Source organism: Idiotropiscis lumnitzeri, chromosome 9 (assembly GCF_059441095.1).
Source record: "Idiotropiscis lumnitzeri isolate Australia: NSW breed Sydney's pygmy pipehorse chromosome 9, RoL_Ilum_1.0, whole genome shotgun sequence".
Taxonomy (NCBI): domain Eukaryota; kingdom Metazoa; phylum Chordata; class Actinopteri; order Syngnathiformes; family Syngnathidae; genus Idiotropiscis; species Idiotropiscis lumnitzeri.
In genome coordinates, this window is record NC_142399.1 from 1826607 (window position 1) to 1850737 (window position 24131).

General features: G+C 42.5%; 1 protein-coding gene across 1 annotated transcript; it reads left to right on the forward strand.

The window, feature by feature from the left end:
- Window positions 1-944: 944 nt before the first annotated feature.
- On the forward strand, window positions 945-14586 carry kcnk12 (potassium channel, subfamily K, member 12). Its single transcript, XM_088304875.1, has 2 exons — window positions 945-1775; window positions 13499-14586. Exons 1-2 carry the CDS (start codon window positions 1439-1441, stop codon window positions 14374-14376), a joined length of 1215 nt encoding a protein of 404 aa, XP_088161001.1. The 5' UTR covers window positions 945-1438; the 3' UTR covers window positions 14377-14586.
- Window positions 14587-24131: the final 9545 nt, after the last annotated feature.

Here is a 24131-nt window from a genome sequence, read left to right on the forward strand (position 1 = left end):
TCCTTTGTGTGACAAAGTGACAGTTTCTTGGTCCATATGCAGCCGCTGCTTTCACTGACACTTTTGAAGTCAATATTTTCCTGGCCATCTTCATGGATCAGCAGTTTAGGGTCATCATCAATTTTGTCAGCACTCGGTTCAAATAGACATTGTTCTTTTAGTGGACACTAATTGCGGCCCTGTAAATGCTCAGTGAGCTAAAAAAACAAACTACAGGAGATGTTATGTTGTTTCCAAAAGTATTGGAACAGAAAGGTAATTTACTTTGTGTGATTTGTATGCTGAAGAAATTTGCTTTTCAGGTCAAAAGATAAAAGTTCGGAATTCCCGCTTTTATTTAATTGAATTTACAGTACAAAAAACTCAGAAAGAAAAGGCACCTTTTGTTTGAAGCTACCCGCTTTTCAAGTGAGGAAGCTGATTGTTTAACACTGGGGCTAAGGTAAACGAACACAGGCGAACTCAATAGACATGATGAGGCAGAAGACACAGGAGGCAAAACATGAAACCAAAGTCAAAATCCTAAACAAATAAAGCAGTTCATGACAGTCTTAAACATTAGCTGTTCTTGGCTTTGGGTTTGGAAAAAATTGTATTTATTGCGACGCAAATATTTTTATAAAAATGAAAGAAAACAATATGACTTTTTGAAAACCACAGCATTTTTTTTCCATAAAAAGAGGTGTATATATTCCAATGTATGAATTTGCCCTGTTCTATAATTTTGAACAGCGAGTGCTAGCTTGAATACTTTAAATTTCTGCTATCAATAATAAAGGCTATCAAATTAACTTACAAAGCGTTGCTTTTCATGCAAAACTTTCACACTGTTTATTGGGGAAATGACTCACTTTTCCATTTGGCCCCTGCCGTGTGGCGGCATGTGCTCACACCTCCATGCAACAAAGCAGTCGAGTCAATCGGCGATTGCGGACTATCGCTCTTCTAGTGGAGAGATAGGAACGCGAAGTCAAGCTCGCCATTTGCGCGCCAGTGTGCCGTCTGCAGCTCCGGCGTCTCCACACGCCTGAGACTGCGTTTGAAACATTTTTTTGGGCGCAGCTCTTCTATATTCAGCTTTAGTTTATCGTATTTCACAACGGTCATTTTGTTTTTCTCTTTCTTTTTGCGGAGGTGAACCCCGGTTGGACTTGGGCAACGTCCGCGTGCGGAGATCAAGCATGACACAATGCGCCGGTGTTTTTTCTCCTTAACTCTTGCTCCTCGGTGGGTCCGTGCAAAGTGGTGGATTTCCCCAAGTGGAGTCTCTGCGATGCCCACTCCACCGTGGGACGGGGTGGCGCGCTACTTAAAGGAGAGGCATCCCGGGCAAATGCAGTGACGGCGGTGCAGTGAGCGCCCACCCGCGGCTTTTGATGCCTCCTCCGAGGTGGAGCTTGTCGCTGTCCGACACGCGAGTGGTGCTGAAATTTGGAGGATGCCTGGCCAGCGTCTGCAAGGCTGCCGCTCCCTGCACTTGAACGAGGACAACGGCCGCTTCGTGCTGCTCGCCCTCCTTATCATCCTCTACTTGCTGTGCGGCGCTGCGGTCTTCTCGGCCATCGAGAGGCCCTCCGAGCTGCGGGCTCACGGCCGCTGGAACGGGACGCTCCGCAACTTCAGTGAGACCTTCAACATCAGCCTGGGGGAGCTTAACTCTTTCCTGCGGCAGTACGAGGCAGCCATCGCCGCTGGGATCCGAGCTGATGCTCTGAGACCACGATGGGATTTTACAGGGGCTTTTTACTTTGTTGGAACTGTGGTGTCAACCATAGGTGGGTGTTTTATGATCTAATCTATGCAGCATCAAGTCATTTTCTTGACCTGTGAATCCTGAATGGTCCCCTCAATATATTACTTTTCAAACTTCCTGACAAACACACTTCAATAGAAAAAAAAACAACCTGTGATTACTAGCAGGCACTTTAAGCCCGTTTTCCAAATTTAATTAAGCCTATAGGCACATATCTGACATTTTAAAAAATCTCATGGGACGCCAGCAAACAGAAAAGTTACAAAAAGTGAAAAGTTGTTTAATCATGTGCCTTGTACCATTCATGTGGGTGAGCAGGTAATCCATCTGCCCGTCAACATACATTACTGGACTAAATAAATGAAAAAAAAAGGATTCGTTGTACTTTTCCGATCAATTAAGTAAAATGGATTATTCATACAGTTCGCAGATTTTTACTTCCAAACTAACCCGTGTGAAACTTTATAATGCATATATGTACACGTATGCACACATGCTCGCACACACACACGCTCATACACATACTAAATTGTTAGACCAACACATTTATTCTTGTAGTAGCAAACTGTACGTCATCGTTCAAATCTATATCTATCTATCTATCATGATGAAGTTGAACGTGTCCCACTGGTGATTTTCCTTCCCACTGAAACACACAAATGATAAAGTACGAATTCACTAACCTGTCCCAAATGAACTTGTGTTAGGCAAACAAAATCCCTCGAGGCACAAATGACCCTATTCAATGCACCGATGCAATAAGAATCCGAATGTCAATATTGACAGGTGTGCGCTTCTGCCCCGTAGGCTCTTTTCCACTGGCTTACATGCAGAATAGAACAGATGCAAGCATTGCTGGGTTTTTTTTTTTCTCCCCAAGTCATGTGTTACATTTTGGCCGTGAGGGGATTTTGGCAAGGGAGCGACATCTGACACTGGCTGCCATTTGGAACAGTCCACTCATTTCGAGCTATAGGACAGCACCCACGGGTGCAGACGCATTTCCATTCAAACCAACTGGAATGTCATCGAGTGCCCCTTTCTGCATCCCCCCTCCCAAAGCAGCCCCCTGTAACATTTACTCATGTAATAGGTCAGAAAAGAGCAAGTGTCCCTCCCAGGATGTCCCGCGGGCCAATGCTGTGGCGATGGCCTGCATGTATGATGGCGAACGCTCTCCCACCCGGAGCATAAAGTTAAATGATGGAGGACGTGAGCGAGACACTCTGTGTCCCACCGTCTCCTCAACCGGAGAGTTCACTTCCAATGATCACCTTGAAACGAGAATAATGCACACATACAACAAGGTAACTTATGCCACATATTCACTTTTATCTTTCTTCTACTTGTGATCCTTCCGCTGTTCGTCCACAAAACACACAAACAGAAAGCTCCAGGGCAGCGCAAGCACACAGCTCACTTGCTGAGAAGGAAGCTGTGTTTGTGTTTGTGTGTGTGTGTCTGCTTAAAATCCTTTGCGCTTCATTTGTCGCACAATTCTCCCCCCCCCCCGGATAAACACAACCCATAAACTGAGTCAGCCGTCTCTGTCTGGTGGGTGTGGGGGGGTTGGGAAGGGGTGATTCGGAGGTAGGCTCCAAAGTGTTTCATGCGCTTGCATGGGTTTCTGTTTGGATTTCCATCTTGCTTTGATCTGCATACCGCCCCCGCCCACACCCCCACCCCTTTGGTTAGTGCGCGGCGTGATATGAAAGGGATACGGGGCCTCCCAACACAAGGTGTGATCACAGTGGCATCCCCCTGCAGCTCGAGACAATCCCCCCCCAAGCACGCCAAGCTTGCACTCTGGTGTCGTAGAGGATTCGGTTCCGGAGTGATTCTCTCTTTGGGATGGCACCGAAGTACGGATGAAAGTTGCCGACATTTGGTCAGCCTACACTCGAGCTGCACTTTTTGTGTTTGCCAAGTTGGGGGAATACCACAGAGCGCAATCACAGAAGAAAGGCTTTTTCGGCTAAAGCTGTCACAATAAGGGCAAAAACATTGTTGGGACTATTTTTCAACAAAATGAGTATCACAAAACCTTTTGGAGTGGCAGTGGGCTGTTCACAGGAATTCTGTGATTGACTCGCAACTGGTCCAACACGCCTTCGGCTGCAGCAGCTACTTTGACATTTAAGCGTGGTATGGAACAATGAATGGCTTGATGGATGGATGGACGGACATCGTTGGGCCTGCATCAAGATTGTTATAGCTAATGAAAACTAGCAACATAGCTAAAACTAAAATTGAAAAAATATTTTTGTTCATGAAATAAAAATGTAAAAATCTAACTAAAATCTATCATTCCCAAATATGGCCTTCATTTTTGTCATATTCAGGGCTCATTTTTGGTCATTTTGTACATTCATCCTGAGGGGGGAGGGTAAAGAGACTCGACAAACGTTCCATATGATTCAAAAAACTAAAAACTAATACTGAAACTAATATGAAACAAAAACATTTTCATGAAACTAAAACAAAAAAAATGCTTTAAAAACTAATTGAAACCAAGTCAATTAAAAAATCTAAAGTCAAAACAAACCATAATGAAAAATCTAAAACCTTGGCTTGTATGCATTGACACTTTTTTTGATGGCTGTGACTCAATCTCAATAGTGACGTATACAACACACTCCAATGATTTTGATTCATGATTGATTCCCAGCGACTGATTCAAACCACTAGACGCTTTAAAGAAATAAGAACTCATTCATGGTACCCAGAGGAGTCAATATTCTGCACAGTCGACTATTAAATGTGTTGGCAGTGAAGCAGATGTTCCCCTTAGGATGAGTTCAACTCGAGGTTTGCTATTTGGTCCTTGTGGCAAACAAATGACATATTTTCTCTAAAAAAAAAAAAAAAAAAAACATCAGCAAAGGAGTCCACCAGTTTCCCAAACAATAACTAATGCTCACCCCCCCCCCCCAAAAAAAATAAGGACGATTGCGGCACAGTGAAATTCAGCTTTGACAGAAAACTTAAGCTAATAAGCAGCAGCTCGAGACAAGCAATAACGTTCAAGTTCACCCGCTTGTCTCTTGACAAAAACAAAAGTGATATTCCAACGAGACCAGCTCTATAATTAATTCACCGTCCACAGTAAATTACAGATGATGCTCAGTCGTACGCGGGAAGCACGATAGAACGGGATTGCTTGTTGGTCAGAATGGAAGCACAACTTTTGACTATTGGTCATTTTGAAAAATATCAAGTATCCGTAATATGAGGGAAAAGAAATGATGAAGTGAATTCCTCATATTCTTCTAGAAGCCAAAGCGGCACATTTGTGTTGCCCTGCCTTGGATGTGCTCCAAGAAAATTGTCTGTTCATTAAAAGCGGCCACTTGAGTGTGTTCGGTGAACAGACATTTCTATTCATACGTCATCGGCTATTTATAACCTTTGAGACTGATTGATAGCTGATAGCTGCCAATTAGAACAGCTCTCCAAATCTGTTTATGGGGCTCAAGATCTAATTTGGCCTCATTTTCAGGCTTTAGTGGCATCCTCGAGATGTTCTTTGTTGTTCCGAAGTACTCATGGTCGGAATCAGGTGTGCTGCCGTGATGAAGAGGGTCAAACCAATGAGGGTAGTTTTCCATATCATATTCAGCGGCAGATATTCAATTATTGCCCTTCCTCTTTTTGCCCCTGGCAGGCTAACGCTGCGTCACACTTCTTGCCACCCACACAGAGAAGTCACAAGTGCAGACAAGGAACGGAAGCACAGTTCAAAAGCATACAAGGACTCACTGGCCAGATGCTCAATTATATGCAAGCGTATCAAAAAATTTAAATTTGATTGACATGGGCAGTGAGGTAGTAACTCATTTATTACCATTGACGAATAAAGATGTCAAAGATCCAATCTATTTTTTTTTTTTTTATTTTATTTTATTTTTATTTTTTTTTTTTTTTTTTAAATCGGCTGGTAGTGAATTAGTTAATTGCAGCTACAGTGCTGAGAAAGAAAAAAAATAAATAAATTTGCAGCAGCCATGACTTGTGAAACCCAAACGGACAAATGAATACAAAACTAATGTCCAATAAACTTTGTAGAGGAATGGTGCATGGAAGACCAACTAATTATATTTCAATTGAGTTTGGTGATGATCTGGATCAGTGCTCTATCGCTCCCTGAACCAGGAAGTAACTTCCGAATCCCCACCTCCCCCCAAAAAAATAAAAATAAAATGGGACAAAAACAAAACAACAGTTCAGATACATTCTCTCAGTCCTACACAACAACAAAGCAACCGCAGTCATCGTTTTATGTTAAAGCAATACCTCCAAAGCATTTTTATTGGGTCCCCTTTGACGGTGCAGGTGGAATGGAGGAAGTAAGCGCGTGTAAAACAAGCCCTTGTTTGGGGATGTGAAGCAGAATCATCATACCGGAGCCTCTCGAGCATCCAGGTGCACGCCACGTCAGTCAGCCGAATCCAGGTGGATGCTAGAATAAAGTCATTAAGGTGGTCGCATCGGGCTAATGACTCTCACCGTAATGTGCATGCTGCTGCAATTGCATTTTATGGAATCACGTGTAAAAGAGGATGTGTATGCAGCGTTTTAGCGCCGCTGACATTGGAAGTCCAAATCTTGCAAGATGACGCCGGACAAATAATGTCGCCGATATCAGTATCCCCTCCAATCTTTCTCTCCTCATCCAATCTCACCCGTCAAATTCAACAACCGCCGCATTTATTTCATGACTTTAGTTTACATTTTGAACTTTGAACGTTTAGCTGCGCTGTTTTGATCTACAAATACTATCTCGGTTTGTTTCTGGCGCTGGACTGCTGCGTGAAATATAAGAGCTCCGGCGTCACGCTGCCCTCCTGTTTCTTTAGATGTGCCGTGCTGCTCGGTCACATGACAGACTCAGACCAAATGTCACTGTTAAAAATGGACAACAGAGGACCTGCAACAACACCGGGGGTCTCTTTCGATCGCGAGTCGTCCTGAGCTCAGCAAAAAATGATTTCAGTATGAAGAAGAACAGCCATGTTAAAGGAGAATTGATCAGAGCATCACAAACTTGAAAGCAGATTTTTCCAAACTGAACTTTTAAACAGCTCACATGAAGTCGTGGACGTGAAGTGCAAAGTCAATAAAAAGGTCAGAGCAGGCTATAAAAAAAATAAAAAAAAATCAATCTTACGAGTAAGCCAAGTGAAAATGTTCAAAGTTTGAACAACTTTAGTCATGAGTAATTCATGGTTTAATACACGAAAAAGTTAGAAGAGACGTGCAATGCAGAGCTCCACCAAGAACATCCTGCCATCCATTATCTGAACCGCTTCTCCTCACACAAGGGTCACGGGGGGGGGCAACACGATTTGAACTCTACAGAGCGTGAATTATTTTCAAATTGTCCCACGGAAGGATTTGCGATTGAAACTTTCCTCTGATCTGTGCATCGACTTGACTCAGACAAGGTCGCTAGAGAATTATGCAAGAGTCTTCAAGCACGATGGCCTGTGTACCCGATGGGCTATCGTGGCATCGAACGGCCCACGAGTCACAGCTGCAAAGAAAGCAATTGGTGCACAAGGGAAGAAATCTGCTGAAATTGGAAAAAGAAAAGAAAATCCCAGACGCCCCCTTAAAGGCTTTCATGACGCGCGCGTTTGTTGGACAGTCAAGCTTTCTATGTATTTGGATGTGCAATCCTCTGCAGCATCACTGCGGGACATAAATCTATGCTGACTGGCGAGGGCGTCCACCCGCCCACATTCTGGAGCTCATAGACTCAAATCACGGCACTGAAGCGATCCCGTGAACAGTTTAGAGGACACAGCAGATTTTTCTCAACTTCTTCCTCTTCCAAATGATTAGCGTTTCACTGATTCTGCTTTCGGCGTCAGCAGAGCGAAGAGACAATTTTCTCGGAGAGTCCTTTGCACCCTGCGGGCAACTGACCCTTTTGCTCATCCATTCTAATCCGGACGGCGAGTTAAGATGTTTTTTCTATCTATTCTGGGAATCACGAACAGGATAAAGCTGAATTGCACATAAGATCGTTTGCATGCTAAGCAAAAAAAAAAAAAAATTCTCAGTACACTTGAGGAACATTTAGAAGGTTGAGATTAACTTTTACTTACATTTTAAAAATGTGCCTAAAAACGGTAACGGCCAGCGTACAACCGCCTCCTCGGATCGCCCGTTAAGGTGACAGTGGTAATAAGCCAGCAGCTGTTGCCAGACAGCACCTTTTTTTTTTGGGCAGTCAATCCATTTGCCCTAAAACGAGAACGACGGAGCGGCTTCGTGAAGAATTCTCAAAGCTACCAGCTGATGAAAACAGGAGTGACAATGTTGTTTAACAGAAAATATCTTTGGAAATGATCGGAAATAAACCAAATCATTGCAAAGACAAGTTAGTTCCCCCGCGCAAAACAAATGAATGGAGCAATCCGTGCAAAAACTGTAATTCGCTGCCAGGATGGCCGAGTGGTCTAAGGCGCCGCGTTTCGGTCCCAGTCTCCCCAGGAGGCCTGGGTTCGAATCTCGAATTTCCCCATTGTGGGACTAATAAAGGGAATATTATCTTATCTTAAAGTGTTCAAAAGCATCTACTTGCCTTTTTTTTTTTTTTAAATCATCTAACCTTGCCCGGCTGACCGAGCGTGATTACGGCAGTTCCGATCGAGTGTAAAGGTCACATTGCTTCACGGATTCCCCCCCTGTGTAGGAATTTCCAACCACCATGAGCCTTTTTTTGCTACCTCCGGGATTTTCTTGGAGGCTCTCATTCTTCTCTGCAGTTCCTTTCAACACCTCGCTCCAATTGCCTCACAACAGACTTTGCAGCCATTTCTGTCGATGAACTCTTGAAACATCGTCGGACCTCTCATGCTGGTCCGATGTTCCCAGCGGACGATCCGTTCCAACAGAAACACCTGTTTGGCGGACTTTGATATTAAGACCATATCGAGGCTCTGTTGCCTGAAGCTGCAAGTGAACGAGTCTAAGGAGACGAGAAGACCTCTTAAGAGTGACCAGGGAATCACGACTTGCAGTTTTGGATGACCCAACAGATGGAATTTGCCAAATATTTCACAACCTTGTCAGCAATAGCGCCCGACTCGGAGAGCAGTGATTGCCAAACAGCGATTAGTGTGCCGCGTATGACAAATGTATTTGTGTTCGACTATCCATGCCAGCAACATCGAGTGACACGCAGAAAAAAAGTGCCGTTTTCTGCTTTCCTTGAGCTGCTTTGACCTTATGCCTCAATTGAGTTCTCCTCCCACCTGGCTTCTCAAGGGGTTGCTTTGTTGGATTGCTTCTGTCAACTTTTTTTTTGCCACTTCTACCCCAAATTGCTCTGCGACTACGTTCATGATGAGGATGCTCATGCTCTGCAGCTTCTGGTCGATATTGGCCTTTGAAAAAGCTGCCAGACTCTAATATAGACTCAATGAAGAGCTCAGCGATTGTTGCGTATAAAACGGCACTAAAATATAATAGAGGGGAGGGACTTTCCATCAATATTCCGCCTTATGATGTCGTACCAGAGGAGAAATAGTGATTCATTTTTGCTTTTACAGAGGAGCAGTTGTGTCCGTTGTTTAAACATTTTAATTGGATACATGAAAATGTTAAACTATTATATTTGAGCAGGTGCTGCTTTTGCGTGGAATTGTTTGCATGAAAAGACAACAAAACTGATCAGTGCATTCATTCATCTCTCAAATCTTAGATTGCATTAAACAACCTCTGTGAAATTTGATACTGTGTAGCTCAGCGGCAGTAGCGGGAGTTGAAAGTAGTCTTCCAACACAACAACTCTAATTAATTAAAATCTTTAACGCACTGCATTTGACCGTAAATTGAATCACAGTGAGAGCATTTTTTTTTTTTGGGGGGAATTAAGAAGTCTCCCTGCTCCCGTGAGAAATTAGCTATATGTCAGGCGACATGTCAATACGGCGCCTCCAAGAAGCTTTCGTCTTGCATTGCTGCTTATTATAACAATAATTGCTTTTATGGAATAATGAATTATGGAATAAGAGCATTGTCAGAGGAAAGTCGTTGGATCGTGTGCTGCGGCAGTTCTTTCTAGAAGCTTTAGAACATGTTTATTATATTGTACTAACTTACATGAGGCTTTGAAAATTCAAATTAAAAACAGGTGGATTTGTCTGTTTAATTCATACTCCACAAAAGCAAAATTCCTCAAAATATTGTGTTGACACAAATGGGAGCGTGAAGCGCATATTATTGCAAAGACAACTTATCCTTTAAAAAAAAAAAGCTAACAAACCTGAAACGGCCAATGAAAGCCTAGATTAAATATTTGACAGATCTTTTGAATTGTTCTGCTCAGATTGTGAAGGTGAAATCAAATACTGCGGCCAGTAAATCTGTTATTGGATAGTTTCCGTCTCGTGGGCTGGAAATAAAACAAAGTGAGTGATGATGGCATGAAAAATCAATTTACTGGTGATTGAGCATTGCCTTATCAGCTAACTGAGCCAGCTCGCTCTTTTTCACTGTTACAATCCAAAATGACTTTTAAAGGGGTCTTAAAGTCCGTTTGCAGTCATCGTCTCTTTCTTACACGAGCAAGATTTAATAGTCTGATTTTTCATCATTTCATAAAAGATTCCCGCAACTCCTCACATTCTATGTGGCATCACTGTGATGCTGTGTCAGCGACTTTTGTGCTGAATATGATCTCAGAGCGCCCGTGTTTCAAAGGATCCATCAGGACAGGTGTGTTTACTTTATGGGGATAATAGCAGACGGCTTTATGACGCTCAGCTCATATTCAAACACGGAGGGCACCGACAGTGTCATGGAAAAGCCAAGGACAAGGCCAATGGCGCCATCAGACGCAAGCTATGAATCTGATGGCTGAATGGCTCTTCGGTGGCATGAAAGGACACATCCATGTCACCATTTGCAGTCGGACACGCGCATATTTTCATTTAAGAGTCTTAAATGCACTTGTTATTTTCTTTGATTAGACGGTGTCTTTGAAATAATTATTATTTAAATTATTATTTTTTTCCCTCGTACAACAATAAAGTGTAATAACACATGCACTCCAGTAGTTGGCAGTGGCGCTCTCCTTGTCCATTGTGCGCAACGAGTATAACTCTACGGTGTAGGTTTGTTTTGCAACGAAAATGCTATTTTTTTATAGACCCTAACGAAATGTTTTCAATTTCCCTTGCTAAAAAGAATTTTAAAAAATATTCAGAAGCCAACTGAAAAATAACTGTTTCCAAGAAACATTCCAATAAATACTGTATTATATCATTTTTTTTCCATTTTGGCTCACTTCTTGATGAAAGCAATGAACAGCATTTTGTGGGATTATACATGAGGGGAAAAGTCTGCATTTTACCTTCTAGTCCACCACCACCAGTTGTTTTGCACTTTGTTTCTTTATTTGGTGCATTAAGACACAGCAGGTTCTGCGGCAGCGTTTTTACACTAAAGAGCTCCCTGCTGGTCGAGAAAATAAACAGAAATGGAAGAAAAAGGGAACTAAGACGCGGAAGTTTCCACGCTCAAAACATCCAAATGAGAAAGTAGTCACATTCTCAATTATCTCCTGGTTTGACATTGCTCAACATGATTGCTAAATGGAGTGCATCAATGCCTCTGTCACTGTTTTGTCGTATTCTTTTGACTAATGACTGTACTTTGACATTTGAGCATAGGGTGGGAGAACCGCCGTAAACGCCGTCGTCCCTCAAATGATGACCAAATCACTACAGTCGAGAAATGTGCTTTCTTTCGCCGCACCACATTTTTACCGCCCAAACCTCTTAACCAATTCAGCATCTTTTGCTCTTAAGTCTTACAAGCGGTAAATTATTGATAGAAACGCTCCAATCTCTGTTCCTGCTAGAATCTCTGGAGTATAATTCCATTTGCAAGAATCATTAGCTATTGACATCATTTTCATGTGGAGATGAGCATAGTTAGTGGGGATGAATAAATATGCGCACTTCTCTGGGCTCCGGTGGAATTAGCACACACGCGTTTATCGTATCGGGTTCTGCCGAGTTGAATGGTTCCTCGTGGCCGGTGCCGAGAGTACGTCATCGCCGAGGTCGGCAGCATCATTAGTCTGTGCTGTTGACTTCCACATCTAATCTGGGATCTTTGTGAATAAAGTCATCGTGAAGCTTGCAGGTGTCGTTGCGGCACGCCTGTCCTTTGCGTTCTGCTTTTGTTCTGTTGCGACTAATCCGTCTTGACACTCTGCTCTCGCGTATTAACTCGGAAATGCTACGCTCAATCGATGCCTGGTGCCTGTGCCTCTCTTAGGTCATTTGCTTGCGAGCGCAAGACGGGCCCGCTAAGAAGACGACGTTAAGATTTCACTCGGGCTGCGAGAGAACCGGCCTACTAATTAATTCAATATGCAACTCAAAGCTTTTCGTTTCGGAGGTCAATTTGGGCGTCGCTAGCCATCACCTTCCCTCGTTGTCTGTTAGCGGAGGTTCGTGCGAACGTAATGCAGACTGGTGGTGCGCAGCTGTTGCTTTTGTGCCAAGCCTACACTTAACCCTTGCGTTCTGCGTGGGCTTTTATTCTCCGTTGTATCTTTGAAGCCATCCGTGTCAATCAGTCCTGATCGACACTAAATGGCCCGGCAAGTCAAAAGCCCTCACGAGAGTGCTTGTCAGTGAGCAAGATAAGGTCAATAAAGCCATTTTGGGTACCATAAAGGAAGCGCTGTCTCGATATTGATGCCATTTGTGACTTGCCAACGGGGGTTATAAAAGGTGCTCAACACTAAAAGGAAAAAAAAAAAAATGAAGGATCATTATTATGTAAAACTCATTTGACCTTGATCCGGAACGGAAATGTTGATTTCAGAACATGAGTCTATTTGTGGACAAATGTGTCGTGTGTTGCTCAATGGATAAGCCTCAATGCAGTCTTGATCCTCTACAGTTGCATGTTTCCTCAAACAAAGTCACAACTACATCATCTCAAGTACACCACAAACAAGAACAGAGAATATATAACATGTCGACAAATGATCAATTGACTGAGATTTTGGGCACTCAAACATCTGTCACATAGAGGTTACCTGAGAGCTGAACCTGCGACACTTGAGAATGACAAGCACGCCTCGCTGCCTCCGCTTGAACACTTAATGTAATTGACTAGGAAATCAGATGATAGCGGGAAGCCATACTTTAAAACTGGGGCGAAATAAGCTTAGCTAAGATGTTTTACAGACATTATTGTCTCCTCATTTTGACTTCCCACCAATAGAAAAAGCCTTCATTCAGCAGCCTCAGCATTACCTTCAGAGTCGTTTGTCAGATCATGAAGAAGGGCTGAAAAGACCGGGTGGGACTAAATCGACAGGACGAATAAAAAGTATAATAATGAATAGAAATTTTAACTCGTGGGAGTCTGAGAATAAATTGGTACAATCAATCGAAATAGCATCTGAGTGCCAAATGAACCATGAAAATAATCCTGGACACGAATTTACCTTTTTGAAAAAAAAAAAAAAAAAATGTTCATTGACCACAATACTAAAAAGGTCAAACACTTTTGGTATGCTAGCGAGGTCAGGCACAACAATCTTAGGGACAGCGTACTCCGTCACACCAACTTCCCCTCATTACATCGGTACCTCATTAAAATCGTACCCAACAATGTGCAGTCCGACCAGTGGTAGAACTCAACTAAACACCTCCCAGGAGCCCAAGCGCAGAAAGCATTAAACTCTTAATTTCTCCTCCGTCTCTGCAGGTTTTGGGATGACAACGCCTGTGACAGTTGCAGGCAAAGTGTTTTTGATCTTCTACGGGCTCCTGGGCTGCGCTGCCACCATCCTTTTCTTTAATCTCTTCCTGGAGCGTATCATCACCCTGCTCGCCGTTGTCATGAAGGCTGTGAGGGAGCGGCGGATCAGAAACAGCGGCATCCTCCCACCGGGGGTTCACCGGGACTTCTCGGCTTTCTGTCTCCCCGGGTGGAAACCGTCCGTTTATCACGTGATGCTGATTCTCGGCCTGTCGGCGATCACCATCTCCTGCTGCGCTTCGGCCATGTACACGCCCGTGGAGGGCTGGACCTACTTAGATTCGCTGTACTTCTGCTTCGTGACCTTCAGCACCATCGGCTTTGGGGACTTTGTTAGCAGTCAAACCGCGGCGTACGAATACCAAGGCGTCTACCGGGTGGCCAACTTCCTCTTCATGCTAGCGGGAGTGTGCTGCATCTACTCGCTCTTCAACGTCATCTCCATTGTGATCAAGCAGGTACTCAACTGGATGCTGGAGAAGATGAGCTGCTTGTTTTGCCAGCGTTGCAATAAGGCCAGCACCTTCCTGGGCAGACGAAACGCCATCCGGCCCGGTTCCAAAGGTCGCCATCCGCCATACGTGGATGGACCGTGTGACAGCGACACCGAGGGCCGCCGAATGTCTGGGGAGATGATCTCTATGAAAGACTTGGCCGCGTCCAACAAGGTGTCGCTGGCCATCATGCAGAAACAACTTTCTGAATCGGCCAATGGGTATCCCAGGACGGTTTGCGGCAGCTCACGCCACAACGGTTTCTCCGGTGGAGTGGGCGCCCTTGGCATCATGAACAACAGACTGGCGGAGACCAGTAACTCCAGGTAGAGGATGACCAAGACACTGTGGAAGAAACCCGACATGACAACCCTCAATGCACGGGACTGTCTGGATTCACGTGGTTGAATTTCAAGCTCTCTATTAAATGTCGACGGCCTAAAGAGACATCAAGCAGCAGGGTAAATTATTCCAGACAAGTGACAACCACCAAACACCCAAAATGGAATCCGCATGCTCCGTTTATGAGACTGACATGTACTCGAGAAGCATACGGAGCAATGCCAATTGTTTGTTTGTATATACGTATGAACGATCATAATCAGTGATATTAATATTTAAGATAATAACTGGATGATACGGCACATACCAATCTATGCATTCCACATCTCATGCATTCGTTTTTGCACCATGTCTATACCTTCTCTTGAATTTGCATTTTATCTCCACATGAGAGTGGAGGAAAGGAATTTATAAGCATGATGTAGCAGATTTGTTGGGGCTGCAGTGGGAGGGGCTTCGAGTCTGTTCCACCAACAGGCAAAAAAGAGACAGACATCTTGCTTTTCTCTCTTGCTCACTGTGGAGGGGGAAAGAAAAAAAAAACGCGGTCGAAGAACGAAAGAGAGTCGCCGGCCTTCTTATCAGCTCTAAACACGCTTCTGCGGCCAAAGATTGACTTGAATGGTTAGAGAGGTTCTGCCCAATCTTCCCTCTCTCCTCTCACAGCTGTGTGCGGAAAGGAAAACAAACGTAAAAGACTTGCAATGTACTCATCATTCTTTGTACCGAGGAAATGTAAAAAAAAAAAAAAAAAGAATAAATGAGATATAAGTTTTTGTTTGTCTGAAGGTGATGATAAGGACGGTAAGTGGGTTTCGTCTGCAGGCACATTATGTGCCGAATGAAAGGAGCTGGGCCAGTCGAAAGAGGGAAACAAAACCCTGAAGGATTCTCTCAGTCGCATTGATTTCTCTTTTTCTGGGTATTTGCCTCTTTCGTCAAGGGAGGCATCACTGCAGATTCATATCTCACACTCTCTCTCTCTAAAACAAAGATGACCCAAAAGCCTGCAGAGCTTTCTTTTCCTGCTGATTTCCGTGTAAATGCGCTGGCAAGGATGAATGGCTCAGGATGTTCGGCGACGATATCGTGCCACATTGTCAGACGTCACGATCAATGGCCTTGTCGCCGACGAGTGTCATTTCCAAGGCATCTGAGATTTAAAGCGACGCGATGATGTTTCATGTCCGCTCGTAGACACAGAGGAGGTTTACAGTGAAAGGAGGGGGGGGGAGGCTGGCAGCAGGGGCGATAGTGCAGTAAAAGATTTGTCAGATCCAGATTCATTCCCCACTGCAAATCAATAGCCACAGGCTCGTCTCCGTACATAAAATCTCAGGTCACATGGATCACGACATAACACCGTTATTACCACCTTACTTGGCTCATCTGCCTCACCGTGAACAATAAAGCATTGAGTTGATCTACTGTCAGGTGAAAAGAACATTTCATGACCTGATTACATTAACATAGTCTCAATTCTGAATATTTAAAATAAAATTTAAAGTTCCACTGTGCATGATAAAAAAAAAAAAATGAACGCCGCACGTCGGCATTGCTGCACTCTTTGATTCTTTGAGCTCTTACGACAAATTAAGATCACCCCCTCGTTTCTCTTTTGCTCAAAATATAGGACAAAAAAGGCACATTAGAAATAAAACCAATCCCCAATCAGAAAGGAGTGGAATCTGCGGTCAATTACTCTTGTGGAACGTGCGCCACATTTTGATGAATTCAATAAAAAATGTCATTTGTTGATGATCATCGTCTGATGCATGGCCTTGCACAAAAACTCTCGCATCTTCTCGTTTCAGGATTCATTGAGGCACTTTGAAAGCAGCCGGCAGGGAAACATCTTCGTAACAGAATGATGTATGACTTGCTTGCTCGGTTGCTTCTGACGTAAGAACGTGATCTCAACATTATCGCTTTTGACCTACAACTCCATTTCCACAGACAAAAAAGGCTAACCAAGCACTTGTCCGTTTCGACTGATTCGACCGAGCCAATGAAAACATCCAGTTGAGAATCTGCCAGTTAAATTTGTGTGATTCTTCCTCCTTTTTGGCTCAGTTCTCATAAAATTTACACCGCACCTCATTTCACTTGTAATGTGTCACAACATCCAGTTCATGTATGCAAATGAATTATGCTTGCTAAATGCACATTTAGACCAATGAATGTATTTTTTTTATATTTATGTCATTAAAAGTAAGATCATGACAAAAATGTAAAAAAAAAAAAAAAAAACTCGAGTAAAAATGTATGGCCAATGAGCAGCTACTTGAATCATCAATTTATATGAAGCGAATGTCTCGTGTGGCACACAGCGAGCATCCATCATATTTCGGCTTTAATGAAACGAAACAATGAAGCTTTACCATCAACACGGTTTGCTTTTCTGGCAACTTGATATGCGTCATATATTTCAATGATGTTAAAATGCCAGCCACGTTTACTGACTAATTACTCAAAAAATGTCTTATAAACGGCAAAATGTTTCTCCATAAATAAAATCTTCCTGCCATCCCTTTTCATCAAGTTAAGGAGATCTTGGTCGTTGAGTTTTATTCATTGGAAACGTTATAGATAATGCCTGCTCAGCAACATTTATATTCGGCCATTTTTTTTTTTAGAACATTCCATGAGTAAATATATCTATTAATTATAATTCTTCAGAGACAGCTTGCAACAAAGTTAAGATGATACAGTTTTGAAGGCGTTGGTGCCTCATATGCAAGTGGGTTGCCACATATGAAGTTGTCGGCACCTTAGTTTTGTTCTTTTTCCTTATCGTTTGATCTTTTTCCCTTTTCTGAAGAAGCTCTCAAAAGTCTTTGGTTAGTTTTTTTTTTTGACACGATTGCAAGCCTACTTAGTTACTATCGGAATTTGAATCCAGTCGAGATGTTTAAGGAGGCTCAGATGCTCAAATGTTTTTGTTTCAATCTCTCTGTGCGACCAAATGTCCTGCGGACCATCCTGGTAGGTGGGGACCACTGCTTTATATAATATTAGAAGTTACCAAGATTGTTTACAATAGCGCTAAAGATTGCCTTTTTCCTGAAAATTGCTCCGTAAGATCAGTGATATGAAAAATTTAAGAATTTAAAACATGAAAGTGGTAAATACTTTTCATTAATATCTAAAGCAAAAGTGTTTTGACACTTCCTTGCATCCTTTCCAGCTAAAAGAGGCCCATTAAAGTCCATTGGACTCAATATTTGGCCAGCATATAACATATGGTCGAACTTCATCACACTGTGGTGCAATGTGCTGAAAATCGCTGCAGAGCTTTACAACAATTACTCGCTACGTGTCTTATTTTTTCATTTGAATTTAGAAAAAAAAAAAAAAAAGTATGCCGCAAGGCAGGAGAAACAGCTTTGGGTCGACTCTTCAGTAATGGGCCCGTTAGAATTTTAGTCATAAAGAAGGTCTCAGGAGTTGCATTCATTAAGAAAATCAGTCTAATCTCAGCAAATAATGTGAACGAGCATACATTATCATAATGTTGGGCTTGTTAAAAGGAGTCGGCAGATGAAGTGTCCCACAAGGTCACTGTGGCCGCCGCCTAAGTGGATATTTTCAAAGACGCCCTCTGACGTTTTCCAGTAATATCATTTTCCGGGACCTGATTATTATTTTTTTTTCCTTCACTACCAAAAATTGTTCTTGATTAAAGGGACGAGCTAAGGGAAAAAAATATCTACTTAAAATGTCTTCTTTGTTTTCTGTCTGTGGGCCCACAGTAAATGAGTCTCTGTGATGATCTTATCCCGAAGCAAACCAAAGTGTTTCTTTTGGGCTCCAGCTCACATCAGAACAATATTACGAGGCCATTTTTCTTCTCGCTGCGTTGCCACTGCTTATTTTGCTGCACGACTCGCGTTGTTTCGCAATACGTCTTCATTTTAAGATTGTCGCAAGTGATTAGGACGCCAAGCTGGTCAGAATCATCTCCGCTTAATAAAAGCTTGTCAAGCTGAACAGATCAATCCAAGCATTACACCACTTAAATTGGATTTGGGGTCTCTGGAAAAAAAAATAAAAAATAGTTGCACTGCCCGTTTTGTTTCGTTTTGGGTTTTTTTTTTTTTTTTTTTTTTTTAAATGGTGGGACGAAGTTGACATGGCATAATGTCAGAGCAATGTAGCCCCTTTTTCCACATTAATTTGGCGTGTGAGTTGTAGAAAAAGTAAAATGGCAGACCAAGTCGACTTTTCAAATGTCCTCCTTCAGAAGTCACATGACATGACTCACCCTTAAAACAGCGGGGTAAAATATAACACGTTTCGTTTTTTCTTTAAGCCTGCAGTTTTAATCAAGCATTGATTGCCTTTTTAAAATCAAAACAACTCCAACACCCGGGGCAATGATTTGTTGAGTCAAACCAACACACTCTTCTCCAATCTTTTAGGCCTACTCAAAATGTTTCAGTTTTCAACCATTCATCATGTTTTAAAGGTACAGCAAAACTTCTGAAGTTGAACTCACAAAAGGTATGGAATTTACGTAAAAGTGACGTGGAAACGCCGCCTCTGGCTGTGTTGTGTTCTCCAAGTCAAAGATGAAATAGACCATTCATTTATTATCAGATCAAAAGTCAAAAGCCAGCATCACTGATGATCTGGGGGGGGGGGGGTGTTGGCGCTGATGGCATGGCTAGCTTGCACATCTGTGAAGGCACCGTTAACGCTTAAAGGTACATTCAAGTTTCGGAACGACATATGCTACCATCTAAGCAACGTCTTTTTCAGAGACGACCCTGCTTATTTCAGGAAGACGATGCCAAGCCATATTTTGTGTGGCTTTGTAGTAAAAGATGGTGAGTATTAGACTGGCCTGCCAGCAGTCCACACATGTTTCCAATTAAATGCGTGCGGCACATTATGAATCACAAAAAACGGCAATTGAAACTCCTGAGAGTGGAACAACTTAAGTTGTATATCAAACATGAATAGAAAAGAATTCCACCAACGCAATTGTCTGGTATTGAGGTTTGTACATTTGCACTTGGCTGAAAATTACTCATTTTAAAATGTAACTTGGAGCATTTAATTGCTTGTACAGTTAATAAAAGTTTTAGGCTTGTAACAGTTTGCTGGTGGAACGGACTATTTCGAGCACAATTGATGTCCATGAAAAACATTCAGATTGCGTTCAATTTGGGCAGGTCCACTGTAGCGTTGACGGTGAAAGGGCATACGCTAAACGTGGAGTCATGCGGAAACGGGACATTTACATGTAAACGGACTGAGCAGCCAGAGAGTAATGAGCCAATTACTTGACGACATCTGCTCTTTCAAGAAGGGTTAATAGATAAGGAGGAAGTCACCAATTCAGCAAATGAAGTACAGTCCATCACGATCGCGTCCTCTGATCGGCAGACAGAGGTGTTTATTATCGCATAAATTCTTCAATGACAGCCTGCTTCAGATGCAATAAAAGCTCGGAGCGGTTTGCATCAGATAAAGTCAAATGAATACTGATCAGGCTGGAGAGGAAAAGCTTTCAGCGTTGGAACCCGCCTTCACTCACATGAATTGGAGGACTGGAAACCATTTCATGTGAGTGCCAAACAAACATTTAAACCTTAAAATGTGTGCATTAAAAGCGTCCCTTCAATACATTGGCGCAATATAGTCACATTTTCCTGCTTTGTATGTGGGGGGGGGGGGGGACATTTTTGCCTAACACACTGCAGCAAAATACATTTCCATATGGATCTAAGAGCCTGCTGACGTACTGTGTCTCCACCTGGTACAGCGGCTGCACTGAGGCGGACAGAGTGAGGCTCCAGAGGACAGTCAAAACAGCGCAAAGGATTATTGGCTGCCCTCTCCACCCACTGTCGGACATCTACACCGCCCGGTGCCTCAGAAGGGCTCTCAACATCGTCAATGACAATACCCACCCAAACTCACACCTGTTCGACCTGTTGCCCTCTGGCAGGCGCTACAGATGCATCAAATCAAGGACCAATAGACTGAGAAACAGTTTCTTTCCGAGAGCCATCTCCATACTGAACTCTCACACACACACGAGACCACCCTAACCTCGCAAAACAGCATTGTGATGTGTTTCTATATGCCCTATTCAGTACTGAATTCCATTGCACTGTCTTCTTTATTTATCTAATTTATATATTTGTCTGTATTATTGTTGTATTGCACTGGAGAGGGGAGCCCTCTAATCTCGTTGCACACTTGAGTACAATGACAATAAAGGGATTTCTATTCTATTTCTATTCTATTCTAATGTGTGAACGTTGGAGGAGGAGGACCCAAATGCAAAGAAGTAAGGCAGGGAGTGGGTCTAAGGACTATTAAATGTAAAGTAAAAATGCAAACAAGCTACTCTGATAAAAAAAAAAAAGACCACAGCACAAAATAACAGGGATTAACAAACCAAAAGGAACTGAAATGAACTAAATACCTGTGACTTGAAGACTGAAAGACGCTGAGGACCGGACGACAGACACTTGACAGGCGCAAGGACACATGAAGATGAGCGACGATGAACCGACAAGATCTCAAAGCAAACAGGGATGTGAATGCAAACAAATTAACGAGATAACGAGGAACACCTGGACAAGACACAAAGGGTTGGAGAGAGCTGATTGGTTGACACTGGCGCTTGGCGAAACCAACGACCGAAGACAAGAAATGGCGTCTGCTCGAGCTGGAACGTATTTCTTCGCACGCAAATAAAAGTTGATTGACGATGCATTTTGGGGCATATCCTTACATTTGAGAAATCAGTCAGCAACTGAAAAAGATAGAATGTGTTTTGTGCCATCAAAAATAACGAGAATCTTGCAACATGCCTCCGTGGCCGTACTTTGAGGATAACAATCGCTTTCATCTTTTTGACTTGTTGTGCTTGTGAGACAAACGACAACTGGAATGAGAAGACATTCATCACACATTTTGCCGTACACAAACAGAAGAGCAACTGGTTCTTTTGAGTCTTGATATCCGATTTATCACCGAATCAACAACAACAACCATAAGTAGGGCCTGTGCTCACATCCGAATCCGGTTCTCGATGGGTTCAGAATTTGGGTTGAATGTTTGGCCCAAATATGACATTCATTACATGCAGTCGTGTGCTCGCTCATCATCTTTATCGCTTTTGCTCCGCCGAGATGGAGAGACACACCCTTTCAAGGAAACAGCACGAGAGGAACTTCCCCCTCCTCCTGCCCTCAAGATCATTGCGGCATCTTCAATAAGAAAGTCTGTTTATGTGTATTATTTATTTGTCATTTTTTTTGAAGCTCCGCTACTCTGAATTTTGCCAGATAATGCAAATGTGGCGCTCATCGATCCGATGTTGTTCTCATTAATAAGACAGGTAAGCGAGCCAGTGTTTACACTACTCTGCATTATGTCAATGAGAGGGGCAAGGAATTTAAATTACCTTCCGTAAAAATGTACATTAATGAGAATTTTTGCAGACAAATATTTCTCAGCGCAACTTGATTGAACACATTTAAGATTAGCCGAGGCTTTTCCTTGTCCTGCTTACCCACTTCAATGAAATCATTTGACACGGTGGCGGAGCTCAGGAAAACATATGTGTGCTCTGCGTCTAAATTCTTAATGCAGCTTGAGTGCATTGGGCCTTATGGTTGTTTTTGTGAGAGACTGCAATGAAGACGGCAAGCAGAAATAGCACATGAATTAACAGTGATTACTAACAATTTGCCCTTCGTTGATTAATTTATTCAGTTGCAGGTTTGCCCGAGCAAATTTAGGGAGACTAAATGAATACAGAAGGACCACAGGATTACTCATACTTTTTAGAGAAATATTGCAGTCATTAAAGTCTGTGCTCTGTGCTTCAACTAATCCCTCATCGTATTCGATTAAGATTAGAGACGATACTATTATTTTACAGGATATACTTTTTCAGGAATCTGAAACGCTGTCCAACAAAACAAACCACAGACGCAGGAAAAAGCTATGAGTCCCGCCGCATAAACAACTCAGCCAACATTTCGTTTTGTGTTAGCAGTGACTTGCGTTTGAGATCGACTTAATATTGTTGTTTTTTTATTTACTGTACGTGAACGGCTGTATTATCTGTGTTCTTTAGTCTGCATAGCGCATGAAATTAATTAGGAGTCTTTGTTTTTTGTGACATATGGCATTCAATTAATGTTTACGCCTCCCTTGAAAGCAATGAGATAGGAAGACTTTGTGTCCTCTCAAAGAGAAATGTTACCAAATGCGACTTCAAAAAAACAAGGTTCCATAATCCTTTCTTAATTAGATGTGGGTGGACATTGGGTAATTTGCCTTTTCAAAATGACGTCACTACTTTTGCAAGCAAACAATTGAATATGAGATGAATGGGATCCAACTGTCCCCTGGGAAACTCAGATTAAAAGTGCCGGTAGTTTTGGAAAAGAAGGCAAAGTATGCTGAGCTGGTGGCTGAGTGTCAGAGGAAGAGGTTGTAAAGCCGCTACAAGCTCATTGATGTGGGTTCACAGGCAGTATCTGCATCAGGTTCTAGAATCTCCAGACAGTTCGGGGCCTGCTCACCCCCGGCTGTGTCAGACAGGTGAGAGTGTCTGACCTAAGAGCCCAAGCAACCTGTGCCTAGGTTGTAGCACAAGGTGTATCTCTGTATCATTACTTATGAGGATAACAGACTGGTCCTGAAACCAATCTGGACACTTACGCTTCAGTGCTCTAATTAGCACTGCCCATGTTATTAATGGGTTGACTGGTTTTAAATCATAAAATTGTTGTTACACTAATTATCCAAAGGAAAAAGAGGCAGACATGCTCTTGTAAGAACTTGTATTTTTTAAAGTGCAGTTCATCCTTTAGTGGAGGCTATTATTATTATGCTGCCCTCTTCTGGAAGTCGATTATTAGCACAGTTAAGACACGTGACCGTGCTGTAAGAAGGTCTTTATTTTTTTAAGTCGATTTTCTTCCTGAATATAAAATAATCCCTCAAAAAATCATCCATTTAGCACTCTGTTGTATACATTATTTGTTGTGCGCACACACTAATTAATTCACACGGTAGGCATGCAAGAATAGATGTGCGTGAAGGAGTGCAGTGCTGCACCTCTTGAGTTGTGGGGATGGTGACAGTGCCTTGCTCATAGGCAAACAAACCGGCCCGACTTGCCAACTTCGCTTAAATGACAAACAAAATATTGTTATTTATGAGCAGGGTAATTAATATCTGGGTTTTGACATTTTGGGGTGGAAGGTTTGGCTGACTTTTTTGTTGACTTTCTTTTGAAATGTGATGGAAAATTAATTGGAAAAGCCTTTAAAGCCAAAATATTTCATGATTATGGTAGAGGGGACAGTTTGGCAGGGGTTTAATTTAGCAAATATTAGTTAACATATATAAAGCATTTACAAATTATAGAAAAATTCCCACTGCATTTGGACTAATGTGAATAATTTGTTGTCATTGAAAATGAATAATGTTCCAAAATTTAAATTGTCATATTATTTTCTTTATGGATGTTGTAGAATTTTATTCATTATTTATGCTCCCTTGTAGGTATTTTAAATATAAATGCCGAGTTCTTTTGTTTATTTGTTTTTTTGTTTTGGGTTTATTTTGGCCAGGCGCTCGTCCCGGTTCCGAGTATCAGTTCACGTCATTGGCAGGTCACAGTAGAGTTTGGACCACGTGACCCTCTGGCTCTCCAATACTTGTTTGTCATTGGATGACAAGGTTTGTAGCCGCGCCTTCTTCCT